Consider the following 21,110-nt stretch of genomic DNA (forward strand, 5'->3'; position numbering starts at 1 on the left):
GTGTCGATATTCATATTCTAACTTATATATTTTTATTGAATTAATCGGATTAATAAATATTAACTGAATATTCATGATTCATGATAATGTTAAAATATTTTAATATGAAATAAATTAAGAAAAGTACTTTAATACTAAGATTTTCATGTATTTTAAACAATATCAAATAAATAAATAATAAAGAGTTAGTTATACCGTTTGGTCTCTGTAGTATATTCAAAATCTCACCACTAGTCCCTATTTATTAAAACTTATACCGGTAGTCCCTTGTGATTTTACAAGTACACGACGTCACGCCGATGGTCCAAATACTGACACCAGTTAAGTTTGTCCGTTAATGGACTATCGCCAAACATAATTAAAACTACATGGACTACCGGTATAACTTTTATAATTTAAGGACGACCGGCGTATTTTAATGTAAATTACAGGGACCATTCGTATAATTTAGTAATCAATCAAATACTGATCTGTACCATACCGCCATACGCCACCACGCACACCCGATAAAACCCACCTCAGATTCCCTAGATTACTGACAACTCACGAGTCTTTGTTTCTGTTACATACAAACACACACTTTCGTCTCTCCCATTCTTCCCTCCACTATATGTAGATACCTACATACACATACACATATATACATACATTTAGAGGTTTCTATGTAAACATTTTATTTCAAGAAATCTTGAATCTTTTTCCAAAATGGTGGCAAAAATGAATCTTGCTTTCATTTGTGCTCTGTTTTTGGCCATAAGTACCATCAATGGTGAAGACCCATATAGGTATTTCACTTGGAAAATTACTTATGGTGACATTTATCCATTGGGTGTTAAACAACAGGTTTACTTTCTATCTTGAAATTCATTTTAAAGATCACATTTTTATTATTATTTATTTCCATTTGTTTATTGGGTTTGTGTTGATATGCAGGGAATATTGATAAATGGGCAGTTTCCAGGGCCTCAAATAAATTGTGTTACTAATGATAACTTGATTATTAGTGTATACAATTACTTGAAGGAGCCATTTTTGCTATCTTGGTACGTTTGCTCGATTTTCTTATTTCAAGATTGATATACTTTATTAGTAATTTTGATCTTGATTATTTAAAATTAATATAATAATTTTAGGCTTCAATGATGGGGAAATGGAAAGATTTACTGTAATTGATTTGGTTATATGGGTTAATTTTAACTTTTATTTGAGAAGTAATGAATGGGGTTTAATGTTGGTAGAAGTGAAGATGACCCACATTTGGAATAACATAAATCAAAAGGAATTGTATAAATGAATGGAATTTATGTAACCTAATCTATTATGATCCAAATAAATAAATAAATATTTTAGACGAGTTAAGTGAATGCACTTAAGCTTTACATTCAAGAAACTTGATTAGTATTGTGTTGAGACTTTTATTAAGGATCTATATCTATTCCACATTTAAAGGTCATAAATAAATTAAACTTTGGCTGAACTTATTTCATTTTAGGAAAGTGATTTTTACAAGGAAAAATGCAATTTTTCTCCTTTCAAAAGGAACCTTTTATCTTCCTTATAAGAAGTAATATCACTTTCGTATAAGAATCACCTTCTTTTTTTTTGCAACTCATAAAGCTAATCATTATGTGATGTTTAGTTAATTCTCCTTTTGTATTCAATAAGATAAGATAAGATGTTCACTCGCATATTTAAAAGAAAGTTTGTTAGATATCCACTTTTATTTGTTTGAAGAAATGTGAAAATGTACACTATCTCCGTTCATGTTAATGGTAGATGACACTTGAGAACTTGATTTACATTGGTTTAACCTTGAGGCAGTCAAAATGACCAATATAACCTTCCATAATAGAATCTTATTAGACCAAACGACAAGCAAATAAGTTACTGTAATATAATACTCCGTAATAAGATAGGGATCTCATAGAAGGACGTTCCAAACAGTTATTTTTATTCAAAATTCATGAAAGTGTGACACTTGCTATTTCTGTATGTTCAATATTATATCATTTTATAAACATAGTATGCTAATTGCAACCATATGACAATTTATTAATTAATTTAATTTACATATAAAAAGGCTGGCAGTCTTTATTTGTAGTAAATGATTGGCCCCATGTGTTATATTTATCTTGCTCTGCATCTTAGATCTTGAGAATTTCCTTGTCTTCTGTTTTGGAAAGTTTATATTCTAATAAAAAAAAGGTCACCCCTTTAATGGAGAAATCTAACTAATACTTTTCAGATAACTTGTTATATATTAATTTAGTTGAAAAGGGTTCAAATCTTTATTTATTTATTCTTTCTTGTGTCTCATATATATGGTCTGATGAGGAACAACAACTTAAAGAGCATAAATAGATATGTGAACCAAAACTTAATTATTGAATTTTTTTTTTTTAACTGGATGTAACAATAATGTACAAGTCACCAATGCATAACCCAACCCAACCCGACCTGAACTTAACTTATTTTATTTATTTATTTATTTATTTATTTTTTTCAAGGAACGGGCTACAACAGCGAAGAAACTCATGGCAAGATGGTACGGCTGGTACAACATGTCCAATCCCACCTGGCAAGAATTTTACGTACATGCTTCAAGCGAAAGATCAGATCGGTAGCTTCTTTTATTTCCCGTCACTCGCAATGCACAAAGCTGCTGGAGGCTACGGTGGCATTAAAATCTACAGCCGACCTCGAATTCCCGTTCCGTTCCCTTTCCCTGCTGGTGATCACACCGTTCTTGCTGGTGATTGGTACAAAAAAGGCCACCAGGTTAACTTTTTAAACTTATAGTTTTTAAATATAAACTGAAAATATGTGTTATGTACTATGAATGTGACATGTGGTTTAAAATGTAGTACGCGTTATTACTTTGAAATATGTTTATTTCAAGTTTCTCTGGTTCATTGGTTTGTTTGACTTAAAATAGTCAAAGTATTTACATTTCTGTTGGTTTTTATAGAGACTTAGACACATATTGGATATGGGTCGAAATCTACCTTCCCCTGATGGACTTATCATCAATGGGCGTGGTTGGAATGGTTACTCATTCGAGGTTGAACACGGTGCGTTGTTCATGTTTTTTTCGTCTGTCAATAAATAGGTGCACTCTATGTGTTGTAGCATAATTCCATGATACTTGTTATGTCAACTGTCCTGTTTTTCTTACCTGTACATTTTTGCACAAGTATTTGCACCTTGTGCATAACTAGTTGTACTTTGTTGTACATTGTTTTCTTTTGCTAATTTTAGCTTCATTAGGAAACTTTTGCATAATCTTGTTAGCCTTTACGGGCATGATTCGCGTAGTTGTACATCATTCATTGACAATTGTACCCATATTTACAGGAAAAACATACAGATTTAGAATTTCAAATGTTGGATTGTCAACATCCATCAACTTCAGAATTCAGGGACACACCATGAAGCTTGTTGAGGTGGAAGGATCACACACAGTCCAAAACACCTACACTTCACTCGATCTCCACCTCGGACAGTCTGCTTCGGTTTTGGTCACCGCCAACCAGGCGGTACGAGATTACTATGTTGTGGTGTCTTCTCGGTTCACTCGTCGTGTGCTCATGACCACAGGTGTACTACACTACAAGAACTCAAGAATCGGAGTCTCTGGTCCTCCCCCTGGTGGCCCCACAACTCAAATCGCCTGGTCCCTAATGCAGGCCCGAACAATGAGGTAAATCCTAAACTGACTCCGTATGAATTGTCAAGTTGTATGTATGATACATTTCAAGAATAACATGATTCCAACATAAAAATATGATCTTTATTCAAATTGAAAGTAGCCCATATGTTAATTTTTCAAGAATACCACGATTCCAACATAAATAGATGATCTTTATGCAAATTGAAAGTAACCCATGTGTTAATTTTTCAAGAATACCATGATTCCAAAATAAAAATTTGATCTTTATGCATATTTAAAGTAGCCCATATGTTAATCTTTCAAGAATGCCATGATTCCAACATAAGAATTTGATCTTTATGCAAATTGAAAGTAGCCCATATGTTAATTTTTCAAGAATACCATGATTCCAACATAAAAAACTGTTCTTTATACAAATTGAAAGTAGCGCATATGTTAATTTTTCAAGAATACCATGATTCCAACATAAAAAACTGTTCTTTATACAAATTGAAAGTAGCGCATATGTTAATTTTTCAAGAATACCATGATTCCAACATAAAAATCTGTTCTTTATACAAATTGAAAGTAGCTCATATGTTAATTTTTCAAGAATACCATGATTCCAATATAAAAAATATGATCTTTATGCAAATTGAAAGTAGCCCATATGTTATTTTTTCAAGAAAACCATGATTCCAACATAAAAGTCGATCTTTATGCAAATTGAAAGTAGCCCCATATGTTAATTCTTCAAGAAAACCATGATTCCAACATAAGAATTTCATCTTTATGCAAATTGAAAGTAGCCCATATGTTAATTTTTCAAGAATGCCATGTTTCCAATATAAAAATATGATCTTTATGCAAATTGAAAGTGACCCATATGTTAGTTTTTCAAGAACGCTGTAATTTCAACATAAAAATCTGATCTTTATCATTCTTGAATCAGGTGGAATCTAACTGCTAGCGGACCCAGACCAAACCCACAAGGCTCATACCATTACGGGATGATCAAACCCAGCCGCACGATTATGTTATCAAACTCAGCACCTTGGATCAACGGAAAACAAAGATACGCAGTCAACGGTGTGTCATTTGTTTTGGGAGGCACTCCTTTAAAACTAGCAGATTACTTCAACATCGGTGGAGTCTTCAACGTTGGAAGCATGCCCGACAGATCATCAAACGGAAACGCGTATCTCGCAACCTCTGTAATGCACGCCGATTTCCGATCTTTCGCTGAGATCGTTTTCCAAAATTGGGAAGACACCGTTCAATCCTGGCATATCGATGGCTACTCGTTCTTCGTAGTTGGTATGGATGGTGGCCAATGGACACAAGCTAGTAGATCGCGATACAATTTAAGAGATACAGTTGCGCGTAGCACGGTTCAGGTAAGTATCAAACTTTATCAACATGTAAGCAAACTAATTACAAGAGTTTAAAAGCCAATCGTTTCAACTAATATTCTGCTTACCTCTATGTCTAAGTTTCTAACATCATCAAAAAGCAAATATTTTTTCAAATGAAACTAAAACAAAGATATTTTGTACCAAAACCGAGATATTTTGTTTATATATAGGTGTACCCGAAGGCATGGACAGCAATCTATATCGCGTTAGACAATGTAGGGATGTGGAACATACGTTCAGAGAATTGGGCACGACAGTATTTGGGACAACAGTTTTATCTTCGTGTTTACTCACCAGCGCATTCGTGGAGGGACGAGTTGCCGATCCCGAAAAACGCACTACTTTGTGGCCGAGCTAAAGGGCGTCACACGAGGCCTCTGTGAGACTCGATTGTCACGTGAGGGTGGCGATTGGGATGCTTTTAGGAACTACTTGTTCCGTTTTTTTCTAAGGCAAAAATCTATTTTTCTGTTATGAGTTTAAATGTTTAGTTACGACATGATTTATTAATGTAGAGTTGAACCTGATGATGCTCATCAGTAGGGTTATACAGTGAGCCTTGGGTTCAGTTTTTAGACATTGATTTGTTGTTGTTGTATCGTTGACTTGATTGATGTATCATCATAAAATTGGTTTTGAGATGGTTTCCTTAGTTTTGTTCAAAGTTAGGTTAATTAATTCTTATACGTAGTTTCTAAATTGGGTGTTAGAATAGAACTAACCGACTTTACATTCATGCTGTAGCAACCAAGAAGAAGCTCCAAATAAAGATTGGAGAGCATAATTGTAAAGTTTATCAATACTTCAATCACAGAACCAGAAAATAACTAAATGAAGAATCAGAAATAAGAGTAGCAGTATAATCAACTACTCTCAAATACAAAACAACACCAAACTCTCAAAATATAATGAGCATAACAGATGATCAATCAAATAACAGATGATCAATGAACTCGGCTTGGGTTTCTCAAAATGAAAAATATCAACAGAAAATATAATCGAACAAATGAATCAGAAACCCTAACTCTGGTCATATATATAAACTAGAAAGTGGCAAGAATAGCCCCTCTAGAATAGCAGCGACACAACTTGGGCTCCAAGATATTCAGAAATTACAAAATGCACCTTCAACTTTTCATGACTTCTATAATGCTCACCAATCTTTAACAATTCCAAAAAATATACCCTGAAACATTAAATAAATACAAAAACAAGTACTACCTCTATCCCATATTTATTGTTTATTGTTTCATTTTGAGATGATCCAAATTAAATATCACTTCCATAAATGAAAAAAAATAATGTGATAAAAATCATCTATGCCCCTACTTTATTACTTTATTCATATAGGACATAAAGATAGGTAAAAAGTAAAGGGTAAGACTCGAAGTTAACAAAAAGTACACGTGATAGGTATTTTTTCTTAAACTATGTATTTTTTTGTCTGGAACAATAGATTTCGGACGGAGAGATGATATGGCCGAAATGGACGGTTTTATTTGTGCGGTGTCGTTAGGTCACAACACGTCAGAACCAGTCACCAGAAGAGGGTAATGGTTTTAAATTTATATTTAGCGGGGCCTAAATCGTACTACTCCTTATTATGAGTAAGGGAAGTATGACCTAGGGTCGTATTTTAAGATATCAGTAGAATCGAACCTATATTTAAAGCTTAAGATAATTCTAAGGTGGAGGAGTAGTGGTTACCTAATTTTGGGTTTTTCTAGTTTATAAGACAGATAAAGTAAATGCAATAAAATTTGTAATTCAGATAAGGTTAAAACAAGCGCATACTATGATTTCACCAGTTATTTTTGAAATGACCCGTTCATATACATTATAAACGATTCACAATAGTTGATTACATTGCGAGGTATTTGACCTCTATATGATACATTTTACAAACATTGCATTCGTTTTTAAAAGACAAAATTTCTTTACATCGAAAATTGACAGGCATGCATACCATTTCATAATAACCACTATCCAACTATAAATTGATTTAATAATAATCTTTGATGAACTCAATGACTCGAATGCAACGTTCTTCGAAATATGCTATGAAAGACTCCAAGTAATATCTTTAAAATGAGCAAATGCACAGCGGAAGATTTCTTTAACACCTGAGAATAAACATGCTTTAAAGTGTCAACCAAAAGGTTGGTGAGTTCATTAGTTTATCATAATCATTTATTTCCATCATTTTAATAGACCACAAGAATTTCATTTCCAGTTCTCATAAATATACGTCCCATGCATAGAGACAAAAATAATCATTCATATGGTGAACACCTGGTAACCGACATTAACTAGATACATATAAGAATATCCCCTATCATTCCGGGATCCTCCTTCGGACATGATATAAATTTCGAAGTACTAAAGCATCCGGTACTTTGGATGGGGTTTGTTAGGCCCAATAGATCTATCTTTAGGATTCGCGTCAATTAGGGTGTCTGTTCCCTAATTCTTAGATTACCAGACTTTAATAAAAAGGGGCATATTCGATTTCGATAATTCAACCATAGAATGTAGTTTCAATTACTTGTGTCTATTTCGTCAAACATTTATAAAAGCGCATGTATTCTCAGTCCCAAAAACATAAAGGGTAAAAAGGCAAATGAAACTCACCATACTGTATTTCGTAGTAAAAATACATATAACGTCATTGAACAAGTGCAAGGTTGGCCTCAGATTCACGAACCTAAATTAATTATATATAATTATGTGTTGGTCAATATTTATCTAACAAATTAGGCCAAGTCATAGTGTACCACAATCCTAATGCTCGAGACTAATATGCAAAAGTCAACAAAAGTAAATTTGACTCAAAATAATTTCCAAAAATCTATACATGATTAATATATAGTTTAAATATCGTCGTTTTATATTTTTAAATATTTTTAAAAGATTTATTAGAGTAAATAATATAATTTATTTATTAATAAATAAAATTTTATATTAAATTTATATAATATAATATACTTTTATATATATTAAGTAATAAAATTTATAGGGTTCATTTAATATCATAAAGATAATATGATAGGTATTATTAAAGTAAGTTATTACACGTAGTAAAATATGTTTGTATCACATATTTATTTGATAAAATAATATCTATAATGATAGTAAGTAAAAGTTGTATTATTTTATAATAATAATAATTATTATAAAAATATCAATATTTATAATTACTAAGATGACATTATGATAAAACGATAATTCTAATTATGATAACTTTAATATTTACGATAATTTTTAATATTATCTTTAAAATAATAATTCTATTTAAAATAATAATAATAATGATATTTTATAGTAACAATGACATTTCTATTAAAATGATATTTTTTGTTAAAATGATAGTTTTAATACTAACGATATTTTTAATAATAATAGTAATGATAAAAATAATAAGAACGATAATTTTATCTAAATCAATATCTTATAATATTTTAATTTCATCATGATACTCTTACTCATTATTTCCTAATCGTTTCGTTTAATAGCTTTTAATCGTCTTTTATATCGTGTTCATAATAATGATAATAATAGTAATCAAAATAATTAGGTGTTACAAATATTTGTTTTAATTACACTAATATTAATAATGATAGTTACTATAACACTTTTAACGATAATACTAATAATTATCTTAATGATAATATAGTAATAATAATAATAACAATGACAATATCCATTTTTAAATAATGATATATATATTAATAATGATAATAATAATAATAATAATAATACTAATAATAATAATAATAATAATAATAATAATTGGATAATAATAATAATAATACTAATTATAACTTTAACAATAATAACGATAGTAATAATAAAAAAAATAACAATTTTTAATGATAAATCCATTTTATTGATAAAGATAATAATAATAATAATAATAATAATAATAATAATAATAATAATAATAATAATAATAAGATAAAACTAGAACGACGATAAAAACGACGATAATAATCATTTTTAATAAAAATATAGAAAATTCAATTGATTATAACTTCTAATCCGTTCATCGAAACCATTCGATATCTAAAGGAAAAGTCCTTAATTTTTCGCTAGCTTTCCAAGGACATGCATATCTTATACCTTATCTCAACCGCAAGTGTAACTAATTCAATATTCAACCTAACCTGTCTAAGGGCAATATCAAAAGTACAAGCATGCATAATCCTAAATACTCGAGCACTAGTCAGGGATACACTATTAGTATGTAAAAGTTAAATTATGAGTACTCACGTATCAATATTGAGATTCAATATTGCAGGAAAGGTACGTAGATGCAATGGAAATGATAAACACTATATTGACCTCATGAGCATACCCATGAACCATACTCAATCACCTCCATAGCTATAACCCATAATTTCCTTAATCCTATCCTACTCGAAAAACAATTTCGAAATCACTCGGAAAGCACTCCGTCGTAATATTTTATGTATACTAATAATATCTTGAAATAATACGGAGTAAATATATATATGTAAATCGATTGAGATAGTTTAGAGAAAAATATTTTCAAGTTTCTATGAAATAATGAAACCTATTGAATTCTATTTATAATAGATTTTTGAATTATTAAAGTGAATTATTAAAGTATGAATTATTAAAGTGAATTATTAAAGTATGAATTATTAAAGTGAATTATTAAAGTATGAATTATTAAAGTGAATTATTAAAGTTAAAGTAAAGTAAAAATAAAGTAAAGGTAAAGTTTAAGTATAGTAAAAGTATAAAACTATGTACGTATAATACGCGTATAAATATATATAATATTAATTTAAATCGTTATATATATTTAATAAAATAAAATATAAATATCGTTATCTTTATCATACTAGTTAAGTAATGAGTTGTCAAAAGTGGTTCTAGATATTTATAAAAGTTATATACGTTTTAATAATAAAGTTCTTTTTAAACTGAAAACATTTTTGTACGTTTGAAACTAAATAGATCAATCGAGTCTTTATGAGATTCAATCTTCCACTATCTTTTGTCTAGTTCTCAATGATTGACAATTTATTCTTATTTATAAATCACTTTACCATTTTCCGAATATTGTTAAAACGGAAAGATTTCTCAAATCAACGTGGGCCTTTCAACAGAGACTTGTAATCATAATTCAATATATCTGATAATTCAATCATTTGATCTTATCTTCTAATTCCATTGATAAATATTTTGAAACAGATACAATCATATAAAGTATTTAATCTAATATTTTGTTTACGTTTCAAGTTATAATATATATACACATATACATATATAATCATATTCGTTTAATGGTTCGTGAATCGTTGGAACATGGTCGAGGTTGAATGAATGTATGAACGTAGTTTAAAATTCTTGCAATTTAACTTAACAAATATTGCTTATCGTGTCGGAAATATATAAAGATTAAAGTTTAAATTTGGTTGGAAATTTCCGGGTTGTCACAATTTTGCCGAGATTATGGAATGCTGACTCATGAATAGGTAGGGACCTTGTATTCATTACACTGATCCTAAATGCCCCTGTCGTAAGACATGTCACTGGGTAATGCGATAGGCTTGAAGATTCTGAATAGACAGCAACGTCCCTTACCCCCGACGCCCATGCAGTCTGACTACAGGCATACACGTTCAGACGGCTCATCCAATTGAGCGACTTGGTTGGGTGACGTATTAACATTCCACAAAGGTCTAAACTTTCTTAAGCATAATGGAATACAGGGTTTACCGTATCCGAGAGACGTGATGTGTTTCGATGCTTTCGTTAATGATTGGGTTTAAAAGATAGTTAGGCCCTTAAAAAGAGTTCAACCATAAAGAACACCATGGCCAAGTCAAGTTTGACTTTCATGAACACGTTCGGTTATCATAACGGTCTAATCCTTTATGTGTTTAAACAAACAGTTCCTTAATTAACCAAGAATCCCTCAAGCGGGGTGCAATGCTTGACACCGCGTTATGGTGAAGTGTACTAATCAGCACAGACCGGGTTCCATGGCCTTACTTAGCAGAGGTACAGCTTACAACAACCGTTGTGCTTCAGCATGCCCGTACGAAGTTTATATGCTTGGTGACTACACTAGCATGGTCTAGAACTGACAATATACTAAGGGTCTAGTTAGATGTTTCACTACGAAAGAGTCCGCAGTCGGAATCCAAAGCTTGATAGACTTACTACAACCGGTGTGCCTCAGTCGATCTCGCGTTGTATTCGATAGACTTCTTTTACCAAGGGGTGACACAGATAGTGTACTCTGGATCGGGATTCGCGACTTCCCAATAACAGAGCCAATATCTAGGTTCTATTAGTTGAAAAAGTGATTGAGTTTAAAGCATAATCAGAAAGCATATACACAAACCATAATATTTTTTCGGCATTATAACTGATTACATCATAGCATACACTAAAGATAACTAGTCGCTTATCATGGCAACAACATCACAAAGCATAATGATGGAAGACATTATATAAAGATAAATGATAGAAGTACCAGTAGATTAAATGAGTTCCGAATACAAAAGTGACAACTTCAAACTCCAGACCCCTCCTAATACAATCTTCGACGTTCTTCTCCGGGTACTAGATTTCCCGCACGGAGTCGGAGACCTTGAAAGTATGACTAATATTGTAGAAAGAGAGAGAAAGAAGTGAATTGAAGTGTGTAACAACCCAAACCAACCCGCGAAAAAACCACGTGAAAATACAAAATAAAAAAAAATTTTGCTGCACAGTGAACTGGCGCGGCGTGAAATGTCCCGTTCTTATTGATTAAAAACGTTCCATATTAATTGATTTCGTTGCGAGGTTTTGACCTCTATATGAGACGTTTTTCAAAGACTTCTTTCATTTTAAAACAAACCATAACCTTTATTTCATCAATAAAGGTTTAAAAAGCTTTACGTAGATTATCAAATAATGATAATCTAAAATATCCTGTTTACACACGACCATTACATAATGGTTTACAATACAAATATGTTACAACAAAATAAGTTTCTTGAATGCAGTTTTTACATAATATCATACAAGCATGGACTCCAAATCTCATCCTTATTTAAGTATGCGACAGCGGAAGCTCTTAATAATCACCTGAGAATAAACATGCTTAAAACGTCAACAAAAATGTTGGTGAGTTATAGGTTTAACCTATATATATCAAATCATAATAATAGACCACAAGATTTCATATTTCAATACACACCCCATACATAGAGATAAAAATCATTCATATGGTGAACACCTGGTAACCGACATTAACAAGATGCATATATAAGAATATCCCCATCATTCCGGGACACCCTTCGGATATGATATAAATTTCGAAGTACTAAAGCATCCGGTACTTTGGATGGGGTTTGTTAGGCCCAATAGATCTATCTTTAGGATTCACGTCAATTAGGGTGTCTGTTCCCTAATTCTTAGATTACCAGACTTAATAAAAAGGGGCATATTCGATTTCGATAATTCAACCATAGAATATAGTTTCACGTACTTGTGTCTATTTTGTAAATCATTTATAAAACCTGCATGTATTCTCATCCCAAAAATATTAGATTTTAAAAGTGGGACTATAACTCACTTTCACAGATTTTTATTTCGTCGGGAAGTAAGACTTGGCCACTGGTTGATTCACGAACCTATAACAATATATACATATATATCAAAGTATGTTCAAAATATATTTACAATACTTTTAATATATTTTGATGTTTTAAGTTTATTAACTCAGCTGTCCTCGTTAGTAACCTACAACTAGTTGTCCACAGTTAGATGTACAGAAATAAATCGATAAATATTATCTTGAATCAATCCACGACCCAGTGTATACGTATCTCAGTATTGATCACAACTCAAACTATATATATTTTGGAATCAACCTCAACCCTGCATAGCTAACTCCAACATTCACATATAGAGTGTCTATGGTTGTTCCGAAATATATATAGATGTGTCGACATGATAGGTCGAAACATTGTATACGTGTCTATGGTATCTCAAGATTACATAATATACAATACAAGTTGATTAAGTTATGGTTGGAATAGATTTGTTACAAATTTTCACGTAGCTAAAATGAGAAAAATTATCCAATCTTGTTTTACCCATAACTTCTTCATTTTAAATCCGTTTTGAGTGAATCAAATTGATATGGTTTTATATTGAACTCTATTTTATGAATCTAAATAGAAAAAGTAAGGTTTATAGTCGGAAAAACAAGTTACAAGTCGTTTTTGTAAAGGTAGTCATTTCAGTCGAAAGAACGACGTCTAGATGACCATTTTAGAAAACATACTTCCACTTTGAGTTTAACCATAATTTTTGGATATAGTTTCATGTTCATAATAAAAATCATTTTCTCAGAATAACAACTTTTAAATCAAAGTTTATCATAGTTTTTAATTAACTAACCCAAAACAGCCCGTGGTGTTACTACGACGGCGTAAATCCAGTTTTACGGTGTTTTTCGTGTCTCCAGGTTTTAAATCATTAAGTTAGCATATCATATAGATATAGAACATGTGTTTAGTTGATTTTAAAAGTCAAGTTAGAAGGATTAACTTTTGTTTGCGAACAAGTTTAGAATTAACTAAACTATGTTCTAGTGATTACAAGTTTAAACCTTCGAATAAGATAGCTTTATATGTATGAATTGAATGATGTTATGAACATCATTACTACCTTAAGTTCCTTGGATAAACCTACTGGAAAAGTGAAAAATGGATCTAGCTTCAACGGATCCTTGGATGGCTCGAAGTTCTTGAAGCAGAATCATGACACGAAAACAAGTTCAAGTAAGATCATCACTTGAAATAAGATTGTTATAGTTATAGAAATTGAACCAAAGTTTGAATATGATTATTACCTTGTATTAGAATGATAACCTACTGTAAGAAATAAAGATTTCTTGAGGTTGGATGATCACCTTACAAGATTGGAAGTGAGCTAGCAAATTCTTCATTTTATGTAACTAGAACTTGTAGAATATATGAAAAACACTTAGAACTTGAAGATAGAACTTGAGAGAGATCAATTAGATGAAGAAAATTGAAGAATGAAAGTGTTTGTAGGTGTTTTTGGTCGTTGGTGTATGGATTAGATATAAAGGATATGTAATTTTGTTTTCATGTAAATAAGTCATGAATGATTACTCATATTTTTGTAATTTTATGAGATATTTCATGCTAGTTTCCAAATGATGGTTCCCACATGTGTTAGGTGACTCACATGGGCTGCTAAGAGCTGATCATTGGAGTGTATATACCAATAGTACATACATCTAGCTGTGTATTGTACGAGTACGAATACGGGTGCATACGAGTAGAATTGTTGATGAAACTGAACGAGGATGTAATTGTAAGCATTTTTGTTAAGTAGAAGTATTTTGATAAGTGTATTGAAGTCTTTCAAAAGTGTATAGATACATATTAAAACACTACATGTATATACATTTTAACTGAGTCGTTAAGTCATCGTTAGTCGTTACATGTAAGTGTTGTTTTAAAACCTTTAGGTTAACGATCTTGTTAAATGTTGTTAACCCAATGTTTATAATATCAAATGAGATTTTAATTTATTATATTATCATGATATTATCATGTATGAATATCTCTTAATATGATATATATACATTAAATGTCTTTACAACGATAATCGTTACATATATGTCTCGTTTAAAAATCATTAAGTTAGTAGTCTTGTTTTTACATATGTAGTTCATTGTTAATATACTTAATGATATGTTTACTTATCATAGTATCATGTTAACTATATATATATCCATATATATGTCATCATATAGTTTTTACAAGTTTTAACGTTCGTGAATCACCGGTCAACTTGGGTGGTCAATTGTCTATATGAAACATATTTCAATTAATCAAGTCTTAACAAGTTTGATTGCTTAACATGTTGGAAACATTTAATCATGTAAATATCAATCTCAATTAATATATATAAACATGGAAAAGTTCGGGTCACTACAGTACCTACCCGTTAAATAAATTTCGTCCCGAAATTTTAAACAGTTGAAGGTGTTGACGAATCTTCTAGAAATAGATGCGGGTATTTCTTCTTCATCTGATCTTCATGCTCCCAGGTGAACTCGGGTCCTCTACGAGCATTCCATCGAACCTTAACAATTGGTATCTTGTTTTGCTTAAGTCTTTTAACCTCACGATCCATTATTTCGACGGGTTCTTCGATGAATTGAAGTTTTTCGTTGATTTGGATTTCATCTAACGGAATAGTGAGATCTTCTTTAGCAAAACATTTCTTCAAATTCGAGACGTGGAAAGTGTTATGTACAGCCGCGAGTTGTTGAGGTAACTCAAGTCGGTAAGCTACTGGTCCGACACGATCAATAATCTTGAATGGTCCAATATACCTTGGATTTAATTTCCCTCGTTTACCAAATCGAACAACGCCTTTCCAAGGTGCAACTTTAAGCATGACCATCTCTCCAATTTCAAATTCTATATCTTTTCTTTTAATGTCAGCGTAGCTTTTTTGTCGACTTTGGCGGTTTTCAACCGTTGTTGAATTTGGATGATCTTCTCGGTAGTTTCTTGTATAATCTCCGGACCCGTAATCTGTCTATCCCCCACTTCACTCCAACAAATCGGAGACCTGAACTTTCTACCATAAAGTGCTTCAAACGGCGCCATCTCAATGCTTGAATGGTAGTTGTTGTTGTAGGAAAATTCTGCTAACGGTAGATGTCGATCCCAACTGTTTCCGAAATCAATAACACATGCTCGTAGCATGTCTTCAAGCGTTTGTATCGTCCTTTCGCTCTGCCCATCAGTTTGTGGATGATAGGCAGTACTCATGTCTAGACGAGTTCCTAATGCTTGCTGTAATGTCTGCCAGAATCTTGAAATAAATCTACCATCCCTATCAGAGATAATAGAGATTGGTATTCCATGTCTGGAGACGACTTCCTTTAAATACAGTCGTGCTAACTTCTCCATCTTGTCATCTTCTCTTATTGGCAGGAAGTGTGCTGATTTGGTGAGACGATCAACTATTACCCAAATAGTATCAAAACCACTTGCAGTCCTTGGCAATTTAGTGATGAAATCCATGGTAATGTTTTCCCATTTCCATTCCGGGATTTCGGGTTGTTGAAGTAGACCTGATGGTTTCTGATGCTCAGCTTTGACCTTAGAACACGTCAAACATTCTCCTACATATTTAGCAACATCGGCTTTCATACCCGGCCACCAAAAATGTTTCTTGAGATCCTTGTACATCTTCCCCGTTTCAGGATGTATTGAGTATCTGGTTTTATGAGCTTCTCTAAGTACCATTTCTCTCATATCTCCAAATTTTGGTACCCAAATCCTTTCAGCCCTATACCGGGTTCCGTCTTCCCGAATATTAAGATGCTTCTCCGATCCCTTGGGTATTTCATCCTTTAAATTTCCCTCTTTTAAAACTCCTTGTTGCGCCTCCTTTATTTGAGTAGTAAGGTTATTATGAATCATTATATTCATAGATTTTACTCGAATGGGTTCTCTGTCCTTCCTGCTCAAGGCATCGGCTACCACATTTGCCTTCCCCGGGTGGTAACGAATCTCAAAGTCGTAATCATTCAACAATTCAATCCACCTACGCTGCCTCATATTCAGTTGTTTCTGATTAAATATGTGTTGAAGACTTTTGTGGTCGGTATATATAATACTTTTGACCCCATATAAGTAGTGCCTCCAAGTCTTTAATGCAAAAACAACCGCGCCTAATTCCAAATCATGCGTCGTATAATTTTGTTCGTGAATCTTCAATTGTCTAGACGCATAAGCAATCACCTTCGTTCGTTGCATTAATACACAACCGAGACCTTGCTTTGATGCATCACAATAAATCATAAAATCATCATTCCCTTCAGGCAATGACATTATAGGTGCCGTAGTTAGCTTTTTCTTCAATAACTGAAACGCTTTCTCTTGTTCATCATTCCATTCAAATTTCTTACCTTTATGCGTTAATGCAGTCAAGGGTTTTGCTATTCTGGAAAAGTCTTGGATGAACCTTCTGTAGTAACCAGCTAGTCCTAAAAACTGGCGTATGTGTTTCGGAGTTTTCGGGGTTTCCCACTTTTCAACAGTTTCTATCTTTGCCGGATCCACCTTAATACCTTCTTTGTTCACTATGTGACCGAGGAATTGAACTTCTTCCAACCAAAATGCACACTTTGAAAACTTAGCGTACAATTCTTCCTTCCTCAATACTTCTAACACCTTTCTCAAATGTTCACCGTGTTCTTGGTCATTCTTTGAGTAAATAAGTATGTCATCAATGAAAACAATGACAAACTTGTCAAGGTATGGTCCATACACTCGGTTCATAAGGTCCATGAACACAGCTGGTGCATTAGTTAAACCAAACGGCATGACCATAAACTCGTAATGACCGTAACGTGTTCTGAAAGCAGTCTTTGGAATATCATCTTCTTTCACCCGCATTTGATGATACCCGGAACGTAAGTCAATCTTTGAATAAACAGACGAGCCTTGTAGTTGATCAAATAAGTCGTCGATTCTCGGTAGTGGGTAGCGGTTCTTGATGGTAAGTTTATTCAACTCTCGGTAGTCGATACACAACCTGAATGTACCATCTTTCTTCTTGACAAACAAAACAGGAGCTCCCCACGGTGATGTGCTTGGTCGAATGAAACCACGCTCTAAAAGTTCTTGTAATTGGCTTTACAGTTCTTTCATCTCGCTGGGTGCGAGTCTGTAAGGAGCACGAGCTATTGGTGCAGCTCCTGGTACAAGATCTATTTGAAATTCAATGGATCGATGTGGGGGTAATCCCGGTAATTCTTTCGGAAATACATCGGGAAATTCTTTTGCGACGGGAATATCATTGATGCTCTTTTCTTCAGTTTGTACTTTCTCGAAGTGTGCTAGAACAGTATAGCAACCTTTTCTTATTAGTTTTTGTGCCTTCAAATTACTAATAAGATGTAGCTTCGTGTTGACCTTTTCTCCGTACACCATTAAGGGTTTTCCTTTTTCTCGTATAATGCGAATTGCATTTTTGTAACAAACGATCTCTGCTTTCACTTCTTTCAACCAGTCCATACCGATTATCACATCAAAACTCCCTAACTCTACTGGTATCAAATCAATCTTAAATGTTTCGCTAACCAGTTTAATTTCTCGATTCCGACATATATTATCTGCTGAAATTAATTTACCATTTGCTAATTCGAGTAAAAATTTACTATTCAAAGGCGTCAATGGACAACTTAATTTAGCACAAAAATCTCTACTCATATAGCTTCTATCCGCACCCGAATCAAATAAAACGTAAGCAGATTTATTGTCAATAAGAAACGTACCCGTAATAAGCTCCGGGTCTTCCTGTGCCTCTGCCGCATTAATATTGAAAACTCTTCCGCGGCCTTGTCCATTCGTGTTCTCCTGGTTCGGGCAATTTCTAATAATGTGACCCGGTTTTCCACATTTATAACAAACTACATTGGCATAACTTGCTCCGACACTACTTGCTCCACCATTACTCATTCCGACACCATTTGTTCCTTTCGTTCTATTAACCCCTGGTCCGTAGACCTCACACTTCACCGCGCTATGACCATTTCTTTTACACTTATTGCAAAATTTGGTGCAGAACCCCGAGTGATACTTTTCACACCTTTGGCATAGCTGCTTCTGATTGTTGTTGTTGTTGCGGTTATTATTGTTGTTGGGATGATTGTTGTAGTTGCTGTTGTTGTTGTTGTTGTTGTTGTTGTTGTTGTTGTTGGGCCGTTTGTTGTAGTTGCGATTGATGTTGCGATTGTTGGGATAATTGTTGCGATTATTGTTGTAATTGCTGTTGTTGTTATATTGGTGATTCTTATCACCGTTTTCCTCCCACTTTCTTTTGACTTGCTTCGCATTGGCCTCTTCAGCAGTATGTTCTTTAATTCTTTCTTCAATCTGGTTCACTAATTTGTGAGCCATTCTACATGCCTGTTGTATGGAGGCGGGCTCGTGTGAACTTATATCTTCTTGGATTCTTTCCGGTAATCCTTTCACAAACGCGTCGATCTTCTCTTCCTCATCTTCGAACGCTCCCGGACACAATAGGCACAATTCTGTGAATCGTCTTTCATACGTGGTAATATCAAATCCTTGGGTTCGTAACCCTCTAAGTTCTGTCTTGAGCTTATTGACCTCGGTTCTGGGACGGTACTTCTCGTTCATCAAGTGCTTGAATGCTGACCACGGTAGTGCGTACACATCGTCTTGTCCCACTTGCTCTAGATAGGTATTCCACCATGTTAACGCAGAACCTGTGAAGGTATGCGTAGCGTACTTCACTTTGTCCTCTTCAGTACACTTACTTATGGCAAACACCGATTCGACCTTCTCGGTCCACCGTTTCAATCCGATCGGTCCTTCGGTTCCATCAAAATCCAAAGGTTTGCAGGCAGTGAATTCTTTGTAGGTGCATCCTACACGATTTCCTGTACTGCTAGATCCAAGGTTATTTTTGGTATGTAGCGCAGCCTGTACTGCGGCTATGTTTGAAGCTAGAAAAGTACGGAATTCCTCTTCATTCATATTCACGGTGTGTCGAGTAGTCGGTGTCATTTCCTTCAAAATAGTCAAATGGAACAAGTTAATCATACAGAATATTAAGAGTAGTTAATAGTATTTCGTAGCATAATATGAACTCATTTATAAAAGTTTTTTCTTCATATTAGCTTTTTATAAGTTTAAATTCGGGTAGTACCTACCCGTTAAGTTCATACTTAGTAGCTAATATACAATTCAACTACTACAATTCTATATGAAAAACTGATTATAATAATATTTCGCGTTCAAACTTTTATTCAATATTTTACAAACTTACAATACCGCTTATTTTATATAAAGCATGAAATATAGCACACAATAACTTTGATACAAGATAGTTGTGAAGATAATTCTAGCTAGTACACAAGTCGTTCAGCAAAGGCAATAAAGACACGTAATTCATACGTCCAGAAACAAGTCATGCATTCTGGTTTTACTAGGACTACTTCCCATCCTTGGTCTTGTGGAACATAACCGTTATGGCCGTTGATAAGACAGTGTGTTGTAACGTCGTCAAAGGGACGAGGGTTACGTAATGTCCAACAGTCCCGTAACAATCTAAAAACCTCATTTCTTACCCCAATTACCGACTCCGTCACTTGTGGGAACGTTTTGTTTAATAGTTGTAGGCCGATGTTCTTGTTCTCACTTTGGTGAGAAGCGAACATTACTAACCCGTAAGCATAACATGCTTCTTTATGTTGCATGTTAGCCGCTTTTTCTAAATCACGAAGTCCAATATTCGGATATATTGAGTCAAAATAATTTCTTAACCCATTGCGTAAAATAGCATTTGGGTTCCCCGCAATATATGCTTCAAAGTAAACACATCGTAACTTATGGATTTCCCAATGTGATATCCCCCATCTTTCAAACGAAAGCCTTTTATAAACCAAGGCATTCTTGGAACGTTCTTCGAATGTCTTACAAACTGATCTCGCCTTAAATAGTTGTGCCGAAGAATTCTGACCGACTCTAGACAAGATTTCATCAATCATGTCTCCGGGTAGGTCTCTTAAAATATTGGGTTGTCTATCCATTTTGTGTTTTTATACTGTAAAATAGACAAGAGTTAGATTCATAAAAAAAAATACTTATTAATACAAGCAATTTTTACATATATCATAAAGCATAAGCACACTATATTACATATATTACACCACACGAATACAGCTATCTTATTCCGACTCGCTTGTTTCTTCTTCTTCGGTTTTGGTTCGTTTTGCCAAGTTTCTAGGGATATATGATGTTCCCCTAATACGAGCCGTCGTTTTCCACATTGGTTTAGAAAAACCTGGTGGTTTAGAGGTTCCCGGGTCATTGTTACAACTTAAGGACTTCGGGGGTTGACGATACATATAAAGTTCATCGGGGTTGGAATTAGATTTCTCTATTTTTATGCCCTTTCCCTTATTATTTTCTTTTGCCTTTTTAAAT

General features: G+C 33.4%; 1 protein-coding gene across 1 annotated transcript; it reads left to right on the plus strand.

Moving 5' to 3' along the window:
• Window positions 1–550: 550 nt before the first annotated feature.
• Window positions 551–5,682, plus strand: LOC139853261 (L-ascorbate oxidase homolog). Its single transcript, XM_071842631.1, has 7 exons — window positions 551–843; window positions 934–1,043; window positions 2,508–2,778; window positions 2,969–3,071; window positions 3,355–3,700; window positions 4,602–5,046; window positions 5,235–5,682. Exons 1-7 carry the CDS (start codon window positions 706–708, stop codon window positions 5,445–5,447), a joined length of 1,626 nt encoding a protein of 541 aa, XP_071698732.1. The 5' UTR covers window positions 551–705; the 3' UTR covers window positions 5,448–5,682.
• The last annotated feature ends 15,428 nt before the right edge of the window (window positions 5,683–21,110 follow it).

Source organism: Rutidosis leptorrhynchoides, chromosome 6, assembly GCF_046630445.1.
Source record: "Rutidosis leptorrhynchoides isolate AG116_Rl617_1_P2 chromosome 6, CSIRO_AGI_Rlap_v1, whole genome shotgun sequence".
Taxonomy (NCBI): domain Eukaryota; kingdom Viridiplantae; phylum Streptophyta; class Magnoliopsida; order Asterales; family Asteraceae; genus Rutidosis; species Rutidosis leptorrhynchoides.